The sequence below is a fragment of the Mobula birostris genome, chromosome 9, assembly GCF_030028105.1.
Source record: "Mobula birostris isolate sMobBir1 chromosome 9, sMobBir1.hap1, whole genome shotgun sequence".
Classification (NCBI taxonomy): Eukaryota; Metazoa; Chordata; class Chondrichthyes; order Myliobatiformes; family Myliobatidae; genus Mobula; species Mobula birostris.
The window spans coordinates 148,857,550-148,874,993 of NC_092378.1; the positions used below are offsets into that span (position 1 = coordinate 148,857,550).

Consider the following 17,444-nt stretch of genomic DNA (forward strand, 5'->3'; position numbering starts at 1 on the left):
ATGCCAGATGACCCCATCCCCAACTCCCACCATGCAAGAAACAGCAAGAGCACCCAGAGAGATGCTGATCCAGAGTCCATCAAAACTACAGTCCATGACTCAGTACTGCGGTACCTCAGACAGGTGCGCTCTCTCCAGTGTGTGTGTGTGTGAGAGAGAGAGAGAGAGATCACTCCTGTAACAACAAGAGTGGAAACCAGCAACTCAGTGTTCCAGTGTTAAATCTTCCATGTTGCTTCTCCAAGTCCCTCAACTTGAGGACTGACGGGCTGTCACTCTCCATCAAAAGAGAGAAAGAGATTGAGTACAGGGGCCTTCTTCTGACAGCAGCCGGTGATTATCAAACACACCGCCTGTGTCACCGAAATCGACGAGAAACCAGGTTGTCCGTTTACCTGTGATGGAACATAGTTATTTATCCTCTTCAGCTCGTCAGATGATTGCATTTGTTACATTAATGGCAAGAAGATCCATTTTATTGAATTGGAAAGAGATTAATCCTCCTACCACATTTCAGTGGTTTTCCCAAACTCTTGTTTAAATTTAGAAAATCTTGTTTAAATTTAGAAAAAATCGGAAGTGTCACTTTTGATCCTTCGGTTAAATTTGAAGAGACTTGGAGGTCATTTATTCAACATTTTTCATATGATGTAACAACCTTTTCCGAATCCTTTTTATTAACCTTAAATATATGGACAGAGGAGCAGAGTTAATGACATTAATGATTGTATCCGATGTAATATAATAGCCCAGCTTTGTTTAGTTTAGTTTAATTTAGTTTTTGTTTTTTTTTCTAATTTGGGTTCTTTTTCCTTGACATTTTTTCATTTTTCTTTCTATCATGTTTGGGGGCTTAGTATACTTGTTGTTATCTGTAGTTTATATTCGTATATGCTAATTACCAATAATTGTTATGTTTATGAATTTGAAAATTAATAAAAAGATTGGAAAAAGAGAAACCAGGTCATCCATGAGGCTCCCCGAGGGCACGTCTTCCAAGCCATTCCTGGAGATAGTGAACTGCTAGGCCACACAGCCAGTCTGAAAACCCACCACTTGCAAAGGACAGTATATGAGAGTTGGGTGTAAGCACTATTGGGGTTTCAGTTCATAGCTTCTGGTTGAAATTTATTTGGTTAACTTCTAAATAACTTTAAAGCCAAGACAATAGTTTTGAAAAGCAATTAATATAATCTGGCACCTAACTGAAATATTCTAAAGCAAACTGGGTAAATTCTAACTCTTTCTTAGTAGTATTCGTTTATTTGACCCTATAATCCTTTGAACCAGTCACTGGTTTTGAAACTGGCTGTCAGAAAATAAATGTGAAGAAAGTATCTGCCCAAGGCAAGATACACCGGTCTGTGCTTGTTGTAAGAGTGTATTGGAAAGGGCTCGGTACTCAGCAGGGGAATGGGTGTGGAAGTGCAGCACAACATTTGGACAATCATAGAACTGTTTTCCACACAAATACAAATTATGGTCACAATTTCACAGCGTGGAAGGAGGATGATACAGTAATTAGATGACAATGATTATATTAGGAAATATCTTCTGAGATCCTAAATAACTATTGATTGCGTAATATTCCCTATTTTTACTTGAGCCATGTAATAAGTGGTTGGGTCTTCTGACAGTGATACTTAGGCACTTTCTTGTCTGGACTGGGCCCCACTTGTTTATTCATTATAGATTTTTGTTTTGTTTCTGGGATGAGATTTTACTCATCCTCTGTGTTCTTTGAAAACGTAGACAATGAGAAAGTTCTTTTCTTTAATGGCACTGAATAGAAATATGTAGAATCAGCTAGATCTGAATCTTGGAAGGGCCTCTTAATGATGAAGGAACTCAGCAGATAAGCCTGCATCTATCTGAAGAGTTGATGTTGTGTATTTAGTATTTCAGTAGTATTGTATATATGTTTGATTAAGCATTCTTTGCATAATTTATTATGTGCTATATGTAAAAGTACATGAATGGCATACATCATTACACCACCATGTCATAAGCACACTCCTTACTAAAGTAAAGATCAAAGTAGACACGATATCCCCAGCTCCGTGTTTTTCTTTCAATTAATTTTTATGTTTTGGTTGCAAAACAGATGTTTTAGGCCAAGAGCCTTCATCGAGACAGAAGTAGGGTCCTGATAAATGGTCTCTGCTGAAATAGCAACTCTTTATTTCTTTCCATGACTTCTGCTTGACCTGCTGACAGTCCTTTACACTTCCATTAATATGTGACCCATTTTCAGGCTTGCCTGTGGTAATGCTTCAAGCTTCCAAGGTGGGAGTAACTCCAGGCACAAGGACGGTGAGTAATGCAGCATCTCTTTGGGTACACTGAGTTGGAGGTGAGGAATAAAAGCAGGGAGATGATTGTACTGCACTGCCAGCAGGTCTCAATGTTCTAATGAGACAGCAAAATCTTTCCTGTAAGAGTTCCAGGGCGTTTCCTGGTCAACTTATCAGTGGTACTTTTAAAGGATGTTCAAAGTTCAAAATAAATTTATTATCAAAGTACATGTATGGCAATATATAACGACCCTGAGATTCATTTTCTTGTGGGCATTCAGGGTTTTACTGAATTGTGTTAGCCACTGTACACACTGGGAAACTTACAGTGCTGAATTGTGTTAGCCACTGTACACACTGGGAAACTTAAAGCGCGGAATTGTGTTAGCCACAGTACACACTGGGAAACTTACAGTGCGGAATTGTGTTAGCCACTGTACACACTGGGAAATTTACAGTGCGGAATTGTGTTAGTCACTGTACACACTGGGAAACTTCCAGTGCGGAATTGTGTTAGCCACTGTACACACTGGGAAACTTACAGTGTGAAAGCTAGAAACCCAGGCTGACCAAGACGAAAACATGTGCACTCAAAAACTCGCGGCAGAAGAGTGGTGCCTCCTGCGTGTAGGAAGCCCAACCGATTCACCACGTGATCAATTGGCTGCTTGCCACATTCTTGCATCGATCTTCCCCCTCCCTCCACGTTCTTATTCTGGCTTTTTCCCCCTTCTTTTCCTGTCCTGATGAAGGGTCTCAGCCCGAATTGTTGACTCTGAATGTACATAGAAACATAGAAAATAGGTGCAGGAGTAGGCCATTCGGCCCTTCGAGCCTGCACCACCATTCAGTATGATCATGGCTGATCATCCAACTCAGAACCCCTAGCCACAAGGGCCATATCTAACTCCCTCTTAAATATAGCCAATGAACTGGCCTCAACTGTTTCCTGTGGCAGAGAATTCCACAGATTCACCACTCTCTGTGTGAAGAAGCTTTTCCTCATCTCGGTCCTAAAAGGCTTCCCCTTTATCCTCAAACTGTGACCCCTCATTCTGGACTTCCCCAACATCGGGAACAATCTTCCTGCATCTAGCCTGTCCAATCCCTTTAGGATTTTATACGTTTCAATCAGATTCCCCCTCAATCTTCTAAATTCCAACGAGTATAAGCCTAGTTCATCCAGTCTTTCATCATATGAAAGTCCTGCCATCCCAGGAATCAACCTGGTGAACCTTCTTTGTACTCCCTCTATGGCAAGGATGTCTTTCCTCAGATTAGGGGACCAAAACTGCACACAATACTCCAGGTGTGGTCTCACCAAGGCCTTGTACAACTGCAGTAGTACCTCCCTGCTCCTGTACTCGAATCCTCTTGCTATAAATGCCAGCATACCATTCGCCTTTTTCACCGCTTGCTGTACCTGCATGCCCACTTTCAATGACTGGTGTATAATGACACCCAGGTCTCGTTGCACCTCCCCTTTTCCTAACCGGCCACCGTTCAGATAATAATCTGTTTTCCTGTTTTTGCCACCAAAGTGGATAACTTCACATTTATCCACATTAAATTGCATCTGCCATGAATTTGCCCACTCACCTAACCTATCCAAGTCACCCTGCATCCTCTTAGCATTCTCCTCACAGCTAACACTGCCACCCAGCTTCGTGTCATCCGCAAACTTGGAGATGCTGCATTTAATTCCCTCATCCAAGTCATTAATATATGTTGTAAACAACTGGGGTCCCAGCACTGAGCCTTGCGTTACCCCACTAGTCACTGCCTGCCATTCTGAAAAGGTCCCATTTATTCCCACTCTTTGTTTCCTGTCTGCCAACCAATTCTCTATCCACATCAATACCTTACCCCCAATACCGTGTGCTTTAAGTTTGCACACTAATCTCCTGTGTGGGACCTTGTCAAAAACCTTTTGAAAATCCAAATATACCACATCCACTGGTTCTCCCCTATCCACTCTACTAGTTACATCCTCAAAAAATTCTATGAGATTCGTCAGACATGATTTTCCTTTCACAAATCCATGCTGACTTTGTCCGATGATTTCACCGCTTTCCAAATGTGCTGTTATCACATCTTTGATAACTGACTCTAGCAGTTTCCCCACCACCGATGTTAGGCTAACCGGTCTATAGTTCCCCGGTTTCTCTCTCCCTCCTTTTTTAAAAAGTGGGGTTACATTAGCCACCCTCCAATCCTCAGGAACTAGTCCAGAATCTAAAGAGTTTTGAAAAATTATCACTAATGCATCCACTATTTCTTGGGCTACTTCCTTAAGCACTCTGGGATGCAGACCATCTGGCCCTGGGAATTTATCTGCCTTTAATCCCTTCAATTTACCTAACACCACTTCCCTACTAACATGTATTTCCCTCAGTTCCTCCATCTCACTGGACCCTCTGTCCCCTACTATTTCCAGAAGATTATTTATGTCCTCCTTAGTGAAGACAGAACCAAAGTAATTATTCAATTGGTCTGCCATGTCCTTGCTCCCTGCAAGTGACATCTTGGCCCTTTTCCATCGTTACTTCCATCAATGCTGTCTTACCTGCTGAATTCCTCCAACATTTTGTATGTGTTGCTTCAAATGTTTCTGTCACGTTCTCTCACTGGCTCATTTATGTTAACCATTCATCTTTGTCTTATTAATTAACAAAAAGTAATTTATTTCATAATCAGATGCATCACACAAGTCACCAAATTGTTCTTTGAGTGCAATGTCAGTGCCTCTTATCCAGAGGTGAAGGCAAATAAGGGCATTCTGTACAGATGGAGGTGACTTAGTGATAAATGGTATCCTGTAGACAATCATTCTGACCTTTCAGAGTGACTTTCTGTGGGGAGGGAGGGAAAAGAACTGAGATCAAGTCAAGGCCGATCCTTGGCTTTTAGGAAGCAGCATAAGGCCACTTCAGATCTGGCATGTAAGAACATAAACTGTACAAATCAACACATAATCTGTCTCACTGTTTCACTGAACAAGGAGGAGTTTTATCCTTGGGTTTAAATAATGCAGACATTAACTGTTAATGCCACCTCCTCCTCCAGTCAGCAGCTGTTACTCAGAATAATTTTCCTAATAGAATTGGAAAGCAACTTTGAATCACAGATGAAAGAAGAGAATGAACTGACGAAATCAGTTAAAAAGAAACGACTGCAAATGTTGTTAATCTGAAATTAAATCTGAGGATGCAGGATAGACACAAACGTGTCATTGTCTATAAGAAAACTACTATGTGAGAACCCTTTGTAGCACTGAAGTGACGTACGAGTCAGCCCTGTAAGAGGATTGAATGAAACAGGGAAGAGAACAAGCATTCTTCAAAGATGCATGATATTAACTGAAGTAGTACCAAAATGTGGAAGTACTAGTAATGTAAAATAAATTTAAGTTTCAAGATTGTTTAATGCCATTTCGAGTACACAAGTGTAAAGGACAACATAATAATTGTTAGCAATACACATAAAAATTGCTGGTGAACACAGCAGCATGAGTGTTGCTTGAAATTCCAGCATCTGCAGATTTCCTCGTGTTTGCGATAATAATTGTTACTTTGGATTCAATGTAGCATGAGAAAAAACACAAAAAGATAAAGAACACAATGATAAGAAACATAATAAACATAAATGCATAAAATAGCTTACATATACATATGCTAATTGTATGTCCATAGGCACAGGAGTGTGACTCTGACAGAAAATAATATAGTTGTGGTGGGGTGGATTAGTGAGTGGAGGTGCTGATTAACCTTACTGCTTGGGAGAAGTATTTGAGTCTGGTCTTCAGACTGGGAAAATGTTGAAAATATGCTGTTTATTCACTATCAGAAAGGAAAGAATGTATGTTTTACTTGTGGACCATTTGTTGAGCCGAAAGACTATGTAACAGAACTTTTGTTATCAGGGAGTTGTACCTGGCCACCATTGGCCAAATGCAAAGTGCCATTTTTTAAAATTGTGTTTCCTGAGGCCAGTCCGAAGCAGTGTGGCAAAGCTGTTTGTAGTCTATATAACTTAAAGCCAAGTAAGTTCCAGATAACCCTACCTAAGAAAATGAGAAAAAAAAGATTCAACAGTTGCCCTAAGCCAGGCTTGCTGGCTTAATAGACTGACTACCCTGTCAAAATATCGTTACCATTCAGAGCATTCTAAAAATTAACCAATGAAAAATTAGTTACAGCTTATTTTAACTCAAATTTGAGAGCGCTACATATAGTTTTAAAAACAATTATCAGAAAGTTACCTTGAACCCTCACAGATCCCATTGATTGAAATGACCATTTCTGACTGCTACAGGTTCGGTGGGGTGATTGCTGTAAGTTCACATTCTGCTGCTTGACTGCACTGGGTCCAAGATGAAGCATAGTCAGAAAATCACTGGTAGGGTAGCTAGCAAGTTGTAGATCTTCACATTTGCACGGGAATATCCAGTGTGATGGCATGCACTTACAGGAATATTTTCAGTTCTGCAAGAGTTGCCAACACCTCCTTGCAAGTCCCTGCCTGGTGAGCTCAATGCAGACAGAAAAGCAAGATGGAACAGAGGCAGAGGAATGACGTTGCTGTTAATTTCATAGTAAAGATTATTATTTAATATTTAGTAAAAACTTCATAATGGCAAAAATAGTGCACATTAATAGCTTCTGCAAGTTAAATTCTTCACATTTTATTTGAAGGGTTCTGTGACTTTAGTTATAAACTTAAAATTGTGGTTAATTGTTTTATTTACCTACAAGTGGCAATTATTGAGGTTATGTTTGTGTATTTTATTAAGGAGTGCAAGTCAAATAGATTTTCTTGTTTTTTTAATATAATTTAATAATCAGTATCCTCTGGTATAATAGTACATGTTCCTAATCAATAAGGAATCTATACATTAGATAAATTATTGCCTGAAGCAGTGTTGGACAAAGTTGTTATAGGGTGGCATGGTAGCATAGTGGTTAGCACAACACTGTTACAGAGCCAGCTGTAAGATTAGCGTTCTATTCGCGTCGCTGTCTTAAAGAGTTTATTATGTTCTTCCCGTGACTGCGTGGGTTTCCTCCAGGTTCTCCGGTTTCTTCCACTATTCCAAAGATGTGTGGTTAAGTGAGTTGCGTGAGTTGTGAGTTGTTATGAGTTGTTGTGTGAGTTGCGGGCACGTCATGTTAATGCCAGAAGTGTGGTGATCCTTGCGGGCTGCCCAGCACAATCCTGGTTGATACAAATGATGCATTTCACTCTATGTTTCAATATACATGTGACAAAGTTGATCTCTAAAATTTCTAAAATTCAAAGAAGCCCAGGTACAGTGCTAGAAAGTGGCAAGCTTTAAAAGATACTGAAAGTTTACTGAATTTAAAAACGCAAAAACATTGTAATAATTGGATCTTTCTGTTACATTACTTGTCTCTATAAATGGAAATATTTCAGCCTATTAATCTGACAGCCAAAAATCCACAACAGGGTAATTTGTATTCTTAAAAGGTTGAAATATGATTTGTAAATGTAATAATAAAAAGATTTTCTCTTTGCTACTTTATAAAGATGATTAATATTAAACACACAATGTTGGATGTCAAGTATTCAATTATCACCATTTATACGGTGCCTCAATATAACAAAGCTCCTACAAAATTTGAAATAATTACTTAATAATAAATGATAAAATATTTTGTGATAGACTTGTTCTGTTGACTTGCATGTCGATATTTTATAATAATATTTGAATAAAAATTGAGGTGTAGACCATAATATTTTATAAATGGATGGATGGCGTGAACTTTTTAATTATAGTTTGCTGTTGAAAATGGTATTTACCCACAAGCTGGAGTAAATATTTCAGATGAGTGGATGGTAGCCACTTTTGAATTTAAAGACCCAGCATCAAGTTTTATTCTCCAACTTGTTACTTCCTGCTAAAAAATGTGCTTTGAAATTTCATTTACAGTTAATCAATTTTATTCCCTAGGGCACTGCTTCAGTCCTACAGCGCCGATCTGATAATGAGGAATACGTGGAAGTTGGAAGACTAGGACCTTCTGACTATTTTGGTGAGTGTTTACTTTTAAGTTTGTTTGCATAATTAAAATTAAGGGCTTGTTTGATTTCTTAAATATGTTAAATTGTTTAATAATAACTTATAAATTAATACTGAGAGTACATTTTATGCTTTCAAAGGCTCTGGGCAGTAACAATTCTTTGTCAAAATTGAAAAAGAATGCCGAATTGGGCCCAAACTGGTTAACATAATGAGTACACAATGGATTGAGTTTTACCAGCTGTGGATTCGTCACTTGAAAGTTTTTTATATAGCTATGAAACAACAATAAAAAGATCTCTTTTTTAAAAATAAAATGTACTTTCTGGCTTAATTTACAAAAAATCCAGAATCTAAACTGTTAAATGTCCTCATTGTTATTAACTCAGACTAGATTTTGTTTGTTCCCCTTGGAGTAATCCATATAATGTCCAATATTATAGGATATTGGACTTGAAAATTCATAAATAGACAAACAGGCTGAAGTTCAGCAGTGATCCACTTCAAAGAAATCTACAGCATTCACTGTCACTTAATTACATACTGTAAACTAGCATTGCAATGTGTTAAATTACTTAACTGACATCTGTGAGCTCTTAGACATTGGTCTGTAGGCAAGCAGACACTGTTGTACAAAGCACTCAGAAAAAAACATTTCTGACATGCTTGTAAAACATGGAAAACTATAAAGTGGTCAAATTTTGTTACCGTCCAGTTAATTTTCAGGTTTGTATGTGCAAACATATCTTTGTAATCAAATCTTTTTGTATTGGCCCTAATAATTAAAAAGGCTGGCTCTGTAGTCAAACTGGACACACTGGAGGCTATGGTAGAACAAAGGACACTATGGAAAATCCTGGCAATTCTGGACAATGTTTCTCACCCTCTGCATGCCACCTTGGCTGAACAGAGGAGCACTTCTAGTAATAGACTGAGACAACTGTGCTGCTCCAAAGAGCGTTATATGAGGTCACTCTTACCCTCGGCCATTAGGCTCGATAATGAGTCAACCTATAGCTGGGGAAGTGATGACCCCCTCCTGTTAGTCTGTTTGTGGCAGCTTATTCTTTCTACTTTTCTTCTAATAATTATATCTGTGCAGTTGTAATGCTACTGTGACACTGTAATTTCTTTTGGGATCAATAAAGTATCTATTGCTAAAGGTTAGTGGTTTGAGGTAGAAAGTGGACTTTTCATCTCTCTTACGAATGTAAAATTGAACAATTTCAGAGATCAAAGTCCCAAGCCCAGAGGATGCTGATACTGATTTGGACACCTGAAATAGCTGTTGGAATTCATTCCTTAAACTTAAGCATTCCAATGCCTATTGTTGAGACACTGTGAATGACGTGAAATAGGATTGGGTCTAATGTATTTGAAATTCTTGCTACCAAAAATGGTTGCTCTTCTAAACATATAACTTTCTAGCCAGAAGAAGCAGCAGTTTGCCCAGGTTCCTATAGTATATGCTCATCAATGTTCTCATATTATAGTTTGAGGTGTTGGAGTTCAGAGTTCAATTCCGGTGCCTCCTGTAAAAAATTTGTACATTGTTCCCATTAACATGTGGGTTTCCTCTGGGTGCTCTAGTTTCCTTCCACAGTGCATTTCGTACCGGTTAGAAGGTTAATTGGTCATAGTAAATTGTCCAGTGATTAGGCTACTGTTAAATAGGTATGTTGCTGGATGGTGCGGCTCATTGGGTCTGTTCCGCATTGTAATACATTTCTATTTCCTTTGACCCATTATGACTAAACCATCCCTTGGAGCAATCATGTCAGTCCTAATTCTCACTTATTTCCCCATTTTCATGTGCCTAATTTCCCCCATCCCCATCATTCTCCGACTACAAGGGGCTAGTTAACCTACACTGACATGTCTTTGAGATTTGGGAGGAAATGGGAGCATCTGAGTGAAGTCCACAGGAGTGTGTAAACTCCATGCAGACACTAAATCCCTGAATCATCAGGAACCACCACCACCCAGTCTGTGCTCTCTTCTCGCTGCTGCCATTGGGAACGAGGTACAGGAGCCTTAGGTTACACACCAAGTTCAGGACTTACTTTCAAGGACTCTACAGCTCATGTTCTCAGTATTATTTATTATTATTATTGTTATTATTTTTTCATATTTGCATAGTTTGTCTTTTACACATTGGTTGTGTGTCAGTCTTTGTGTGTAGTTTTTCACTGAATCTATTTCTTTGATCTGCTGTGAATGCCTGCAAGAAAATTAATCTCAGGATAGTACATGCTGACATACACATACTTTGAACCACACCTCCAGATTCAGGAAGAGTTAAAACCCCTCAATCATCAGCCTCTTGCCCCATCACTGAATTGTGCCCACAACCAATGGACTCACTTTCAAGGACTCTTCATCGCATGTTCTCGATAGTTATTGCTTATTTATTTATTATTAGTATTCTCTTGTATTTACACAGTTCTTTTGTCATTTGCACATTGGTTGTTTGTCTATCCTGTTGGTTGTGGCCTGTCATTGATGCTATTGTGTTTCTTAAATTTACTGTGTATGCCCACAAGAAAATGGAATCTCAGAGTTGTATATGGTGACGTATATGTACTTTGATAAAATATTTACTTTGAATTTCAAACCAATACTTTTTTTTTACTTTGACGTGAATCTAGGGAATTATTCTTAAAGAATGTCTACAGCAAAACAGATTTATTCAAATGATAAGAGAAAACCCATGTCCATAGTCTGCCCTAGAAGCTTTAGATGACCGTGGATGTCTGCAACACCACAGATTCCACCAGGAGGCACTAAATTGTAACCAGGAGCATCAACCTTGCCTAATGGCACTCGCTCCTTTCCCCCCTTCGAGCAGGTTTCAGAGGGAGTTATAACACGCTATATTAAGGTTAACTGATCTGGCACAGATTAGAGGAAGTAAGACTGGCCATTTTATTTGCAAGGCTCAATATAAAATAGAACAGCATTTTAAATTCCTTTCAACGCTGCCAGGTAGTTTTCTCAGCTTGTTTTGGATTCCAGTTCCAGTTGCAATCTCTTGGGTAAATTTTAAGATGAAGATATTAAGCAAAGGAACATTAAAGCTCTGTAGACCAAGTTAAACAGGTGCTGCCAACCTTTAAATAGCATTTTCTGGTTATCTATCCTACAGGAGGTCAATTCAACTCTCTTTGTTAAGCTGAATTGACAGACTCTAGAGAGATTGGACCAATATTTGCACTTAATGATATAATTCATGATTAATTGATCACTGAACATGCTGGAATCCGTGTGTTATGCACAATTTATTCCATATCCGTCCTTTAACCTCAAACTTTATTTTTATATAATTCATTTTATATTTGTTTAGTGTTTCTTGTTGCATGTCGCAACCTGACCAACACACCACAGCAAATTCTGGTTAATTGGGACACATCAGGACCAGTACATTTTGGTCCAATTAAGCAGCTGCCCCAATTAGCTGAAGTATCTGGAAATAGTTAAAATAAGTAGAAAAAAGACAAACTACTGTTTAACTGAGTAACAAATTATGTATTTAAATATAGAACAAATTAGGATACTACCAAAGCAACAAGAGTACTATATATTCTGGCACAGTAGTGCAGTGGTTAGCCCAAAACTTTACAGTACCAGTGACCTGGGTTCAATTCTTGCCGCTGTCTATAAGGAGCTTACATTCTCTCTGTGACCATGTAGGTTTCCTCTGGTGCTCTGGTTTCCTCTCACAGTCCAAAGACATACCAGTTGGTAGGTTAGTTGGTTATTGTAAATTGTCCTGTGATTAGGCTAACAATAAATCGGGGGAGTGCTGGGTGAGAAGGCTCAAAGGGCCTGAAGGACCTATTCTGTGCTGTATCTCAATAAAATAAAATAAAAATAAAAATCCATGTATTAGTTCCTAATAGTTATCGATAGGGGAAAGTCATCCAGTGTATGCTGCTGTGTTCTTTTCATTGACTGTAAATGAACAAAATTCAGCGCAGACATATGGTGATGATAATAGGCTGCTGTCATACAATGCTTTTGACGATTGCATCCTTCAAATCTTCATTTTCATTGTAACATTCAAGAAGATCAATACTTTCAAATTCTTCATAATCCTCACTTGTTGAAGTAGTGAAATAGTTTCATTTTCACTCCCAGCCGCTTTTGGCATATCTAAGCCTGAATGTTTGAAACCGCAGTGAGCAAAACTATTCTGAATTGACTTGCTGCTTATTTGTTGCCAACTGTTGCTGACAAAAATCAGTGCAGAACACAAACGCATGCAGCTAACACTATTTAAAAACTCTAACCGCCACAGAAGTGCATGTGACTCGCTGTAGTTAGAAACTATTCAGCAACAGTCTCCTGTCCCAATTAAGCAGCATAGTGTCCCAAATAAACAAAGAAAATCCCAGCTATTTTCTTGATTAGCTTTTGTTCTTTAAGAATTGTCCCAAGTAGTGGCTGCCCTGATTAACCGATGGTCCAATTAACCAGAATTCACTGTAGATGTAGATGTATATGGTGAATAAAATTGATTCCTGATCCCTGATTGAAATGCCACAGAATACGGATAGGAAATGTTTGGTGATATTTGTCACAAATGTAGTCCAGCCTAATTTCTTTGTTTTTCTTGATTCCAAGTTCCTGACCCTACCAAGTAGTTGTCTGTTCTTTGTGCCAGAAATTCGTCTTCATAAACAGAAACAGCTTGTACAATTTATAATATTGATTCTAACCACCTTCTTGATATTTAGGTGAAATTGCCCTTCTCCTGAATCGCCCACGAGCGGCAACGGTAGTTGCACGTGGCCCGCTGAAGTGTGTCAAGTTGGATCGTCCACGCTTTGAACGGGTGCTGGGTCCATGCTCTGAAATCCTCAAGCGGAATATTCAGCGATATAACAGTTTTATTTCTTTAACTGTTTGAAACTCTTGGATGGAGATTGCTGCCCTTGTGTTATTTTGTGCACTTCAACTTGATCTGTGTTGCAATAGCTTCATGCAAATAAATTGCATATTATTTGTTTTACGTAACATTTAGAAATAAACTTAGCCAACTTTGAAAGGCTGTTAGACACAAAAAGGGCTTTCCGTGAACGGAAGCTCGAAAACTCATTGCATTTTGTAAGTGATATTTAATAATGGGTTCCAGTTTATTGCTTAATCTGCTACAGTAAGACAATATACCATGTAAACTTGTAGGTGGCCAAGTTCATTGCTAGTTAATGCATCTTTTTTTTGTTTATAGCTGTTTCAAATGATGTTGCTTGTCAATTACAGACATCGAATAATTTGAAATTCTGAATCTAAAAATCAATGGGTTCTATAATATTTTATTCTTGACCACACAGGTGGCTTTGATCATAGATGTAATGAACAAGAATGCTGCACTGAGTGGCCTGTGTTAAATATTGCATTTATTTCGATCAACAAGAGGTACTGTGACACAGTTGCACGCTTTCAGAGTCAAATTAATGGAACATCCTTTAAATTTGTGAGCTTATGTGCATATTCAAGCTTGTTTATTTTTTAAACATGCATCCCTCTTTTGAACTTTGCCAGAAACCTTAGTTTTGTCAGTGAGGACTTGAAAAGGTGCGGCAGGTATTTTTTATTTGTGTGCACTGAAGTATAGTCATAAAGTGGGGGGTGGGGGTCCTCGACCTGCTTTCCAATGCGGTCTAGATGATCTTGCAGCCCTTCCCAAGGCCTTGTACACCAGTATTTAATATGTAGAAACAGGTATCAGAATCTTACCGTCTTCGTGGTTTTAAAAGAAAATCCAAAACAAACTTCACAATGAAGGTTTATGATATTTTGTGTAGTCTTATTTACACTTTTAATTATATTTTTTTAAATTAGCTATTTTTATTTTATGAAGCTGTGGTCTGGTATTAAGAACTTATTTAATTGCATTTTATCTCATTTGTAGTAAGCGGGCTTCACGGTATTGCATTCAGTGCTAAGCTGCATTTCCAGACATTTGGCATGTCATTTAGTTTAAATAGTTACGATTCTCCAAATAATGTTATATTTTCTATCATTTATGTAATGTCTTTGCTTTCTCGTCAATAAAGCATCCTCTAATATGTTTTTGTATTTCTGTTTTATTTAATTAAAATAAGCACTATTACAATTAAATGATTAAATCTTTAAAACCATATTTGACAAAGTTGCATATATCCTTGTGGCTGTGTAGTCATTGCCATGTCTGGTAGCTATAACATGGACTGAATATGTCATATAACATTACACAGATGGTGGACAGATGCTCAGGAGTACACATGAAGGATAGCATTCTATATTTACCATAAAGTCTAGTGTTATTCACAGTTGTATATAAGCAACTTCCTCCACTTCAGTTTTAATCAAATGTCTCCCTGATGAAGAGGAGGCTGCATCAGGAGCACCAGGGATATAATCAACTTGATATATTGGAGGACAGCTTCATCATGCACCTTCGCCCCATTCACCACAAAATGTGAGCTTTCTCAGTGGCCACTCATTGCACTGCAAGCAGCCAAAATGCTACACCTGCCCATTCATCTCCCTCAACTCCATTCAGGGCACCAAACAGTTCTTCCAGGTGAGGCAGCAATTCACCTGCTAATCTTCTGGGGTTATCCCTTGTGTCTGGTGCTCCTGATGTGGCCTACTTTACTTTGGTATGACCCATCGTAAATTGGGGGACGGCTTTGTCAAGCACCTCCACTCCCGCTGCCAAAAGCTGAATTTCCCACTGGCCAAACATTTTAATTCTTATTCCCATTCCTGTTCCGACACATCGTTCCACGGCCTCCTCTTGTGCCACAATGAGGCCACCCTCGGGGTGGAGGAGCAACACCTTATGTTCCGTCTTGGTAACCTTCAACCTGATGGCATGAACATAAATTTCTCGGATCTCTGGTAATTGCCCCTCCATCTCCTTCTCCTTCACCATTCCCCATTTCCACTTCCCTCTCTCACCTTGTCAACTGACCTACCCATCACCTCCCTCTAGTGCTCTTCCCTTTCCCTGTCTTCCGTGGCCTTCTGTCCTCTCCTATCAGGTTCCCCCTTCTCCAGCCCTTTATCTCTTTCACCAATCGACTTCCCAGCTCTTTACTTCACACCCTCCCCCTCCCAATTTCACCTTTCATCTTGTGCTTCTTCCTCTCCTCCTCCCCCCCACCTTCTTACTCTGTCTTCTCTCCAGTCCTGATGAAGAGTCTCGGCCCGAAACATCGACTGTTTCCTCTTTTCCATAGATGCTGTCAGGCCTGCTGAGTTCCTCCAACATTTTGTGTGTGTTGCTCGGATTTCCAGCGTCTGCAGATTTTCTCTTGTTTGTGACCTTGTATTCTGTCCGGGTAGCCTCCAACCTGATGGCATGAATATTGATTACTCCTTCTGGTAAAACAATATTATCTTCCCGCTCCCCTCTTCTATTCACCACTCTGGCTTCTGGCGTCTTTTTCGCTGCTTATCACCTCTCCTGGGTCCCCTCCTCCTTCCTTTTCTCCTATGGTCCACTCTCCTCTCCTATCAGATTCCTTCATCTCCAGCACTTTAGCCCTTCTACCCATCTGGTTTTACCTATCAACTTCTAGTTATACTCCTTCCCTTGCCCCCTATGAATTCTGGCATCTTTCCCCCTTCCTTCTCAATCCTGATAAAGGGTCCCGACCCAGAATGTCAACTGTTCATTCCCCTCCATAGATGTTGCCTGACCTGCTGAGTTCCACCCACATTTTGTGTATTTTGCTCTTGATTTCCATGTCTGCAGAATCTCTTGTGTTTATTGATGGGAATGATGTTTTAAAGACCAATTTATTCCATTAATAATGTACTGTTATATTTTATAATTTAATTGTTTCAGCATTAGAAAAATTGAGCAAACATGAAAAGTACTGATATTGAAGAATAAACCCAAATATGTTACACTTGCTACATTAACCAGTTATACTGGGCGTTCCCTCTAAAAATGCAAGGAAATCAGCCTTGGACACCAATGTGTCAACTAACTTCGTAAGAAACACTTCGTAGAAAAGCAAAAATGCTTATGCATGCAGGTGAGAAGTTATTAAACCCCAAATATTTCCTTTGTTCTCTCTTGCCAAGGTTGAATGTAAATAAAAACAGATCCTTTGCTGTAAAGTTCCTCCCCTGCAGTCCATCTCCTGTTACGTTGAATCCCTTGCATGAACACAGTGCATAAGAGCAGAAAATGTTGCTTAATCAGTTGGTTTTAATCTTACAGTGTACTGAACATTATTTTCTTTTTCCTTTTACAAATTCCTGTTAAGTGATCTATAAGAATTGTATGCTAAGTTTAATAGTTTATTGAATGGTTTACAGATCTGGGGTATAAATATTGTAAGGTGCATTATTCTGCCTTGGGTCTAGTGAAATCAGATCTATTACTCCATTAAAATTGTGTACATAATTTAGATCTTTATCTACATTTTTTGTCTTATGTTCTCACTCTCCAATTCTTTCCTTTACCAGATAACCTAGTTTACAGTTTATCCCTAGCTTTAGCTCAGAGACATTACCCCTTCTACACCATCCCTGCAACCCAGTGAGCTTCTTTTCAGTTGTAATGAAGGGCCTTAAGCCCGTCACCCCTACGGGGGAATAGGCCACCGACAGCAGTTTACTGGAGTACCCTGCCCTAGGCTGAAGGTTGATGAATCTTGAAGCTTCTGCTTTTCTTGCAAGACTTCATACATCTCCGGAGGGGAAGGCCCCAAATCCTCGGCTTTGCCTATTGCCTGTTGCCGGGGCCAGGGTCAAAGCGCTCGGCAGAGATGGTGCTCAGTGTCGGAGGCTTGAAGTTTTCGTACGGACTCAAGAGTCGGCTGTGGTCGGGTGCTTCCAGGATGCTGCATTGGCAAGTTTGCAGCGCTGGAAGCTCATGGTAGGAAGAGAGTTTCTCTTCCTTCTACTGTCTGCATGAGATGATGGGACTTTCGAGAGACAGACTTTTTTTTACCGTGCCCATGGTCTGTTCTTCATCAAATTACGGTATTGCTTTGCACTGTTGTAACTATATGTTATAATTATGTGGTTTTTGTCCGTTTTTTAGTCTCGGTTTGTCTTGTGTTCCTGTGATATATTTCTGGAGGATCGTTGTATCATTTCTTAAT

At 39.2% G+C, this 17,444-nt stretch overlaps 1 protein-coding gene across 1 annotated transcript in view; it reads left to right on the top strand.

Moving 5' to 3' along the window:
- The window catches only part of prkar1b (protein kinase, cAMP-dependent, regulatory, type I, beta), a 159,149-nt gene extending 144,744 nt beyond the window's left edge, over positions 1 to 14,405 (top strand). Inside the window, exons 10-11 of the mRNA XM_072269564.1 lie at positions 8,266 to 8,347; positions 13,071 to 14,405. Of these exons, the coding sequence (XP_072125665.1) occupies positions 8,266 to 8,347; positions 13,071 to 13,243 (255 nt within the window). The 3' untranslated portion in view covers positions 13,244 to 14,405. The remainder of the gene's footprint in view (positions 1 to 8,265; positions 8,348 to 13,070) is intronic.
- The last annotated feature ends 3,039 nt before the right edge of the window (positions 14,406 to 17,444 follow it).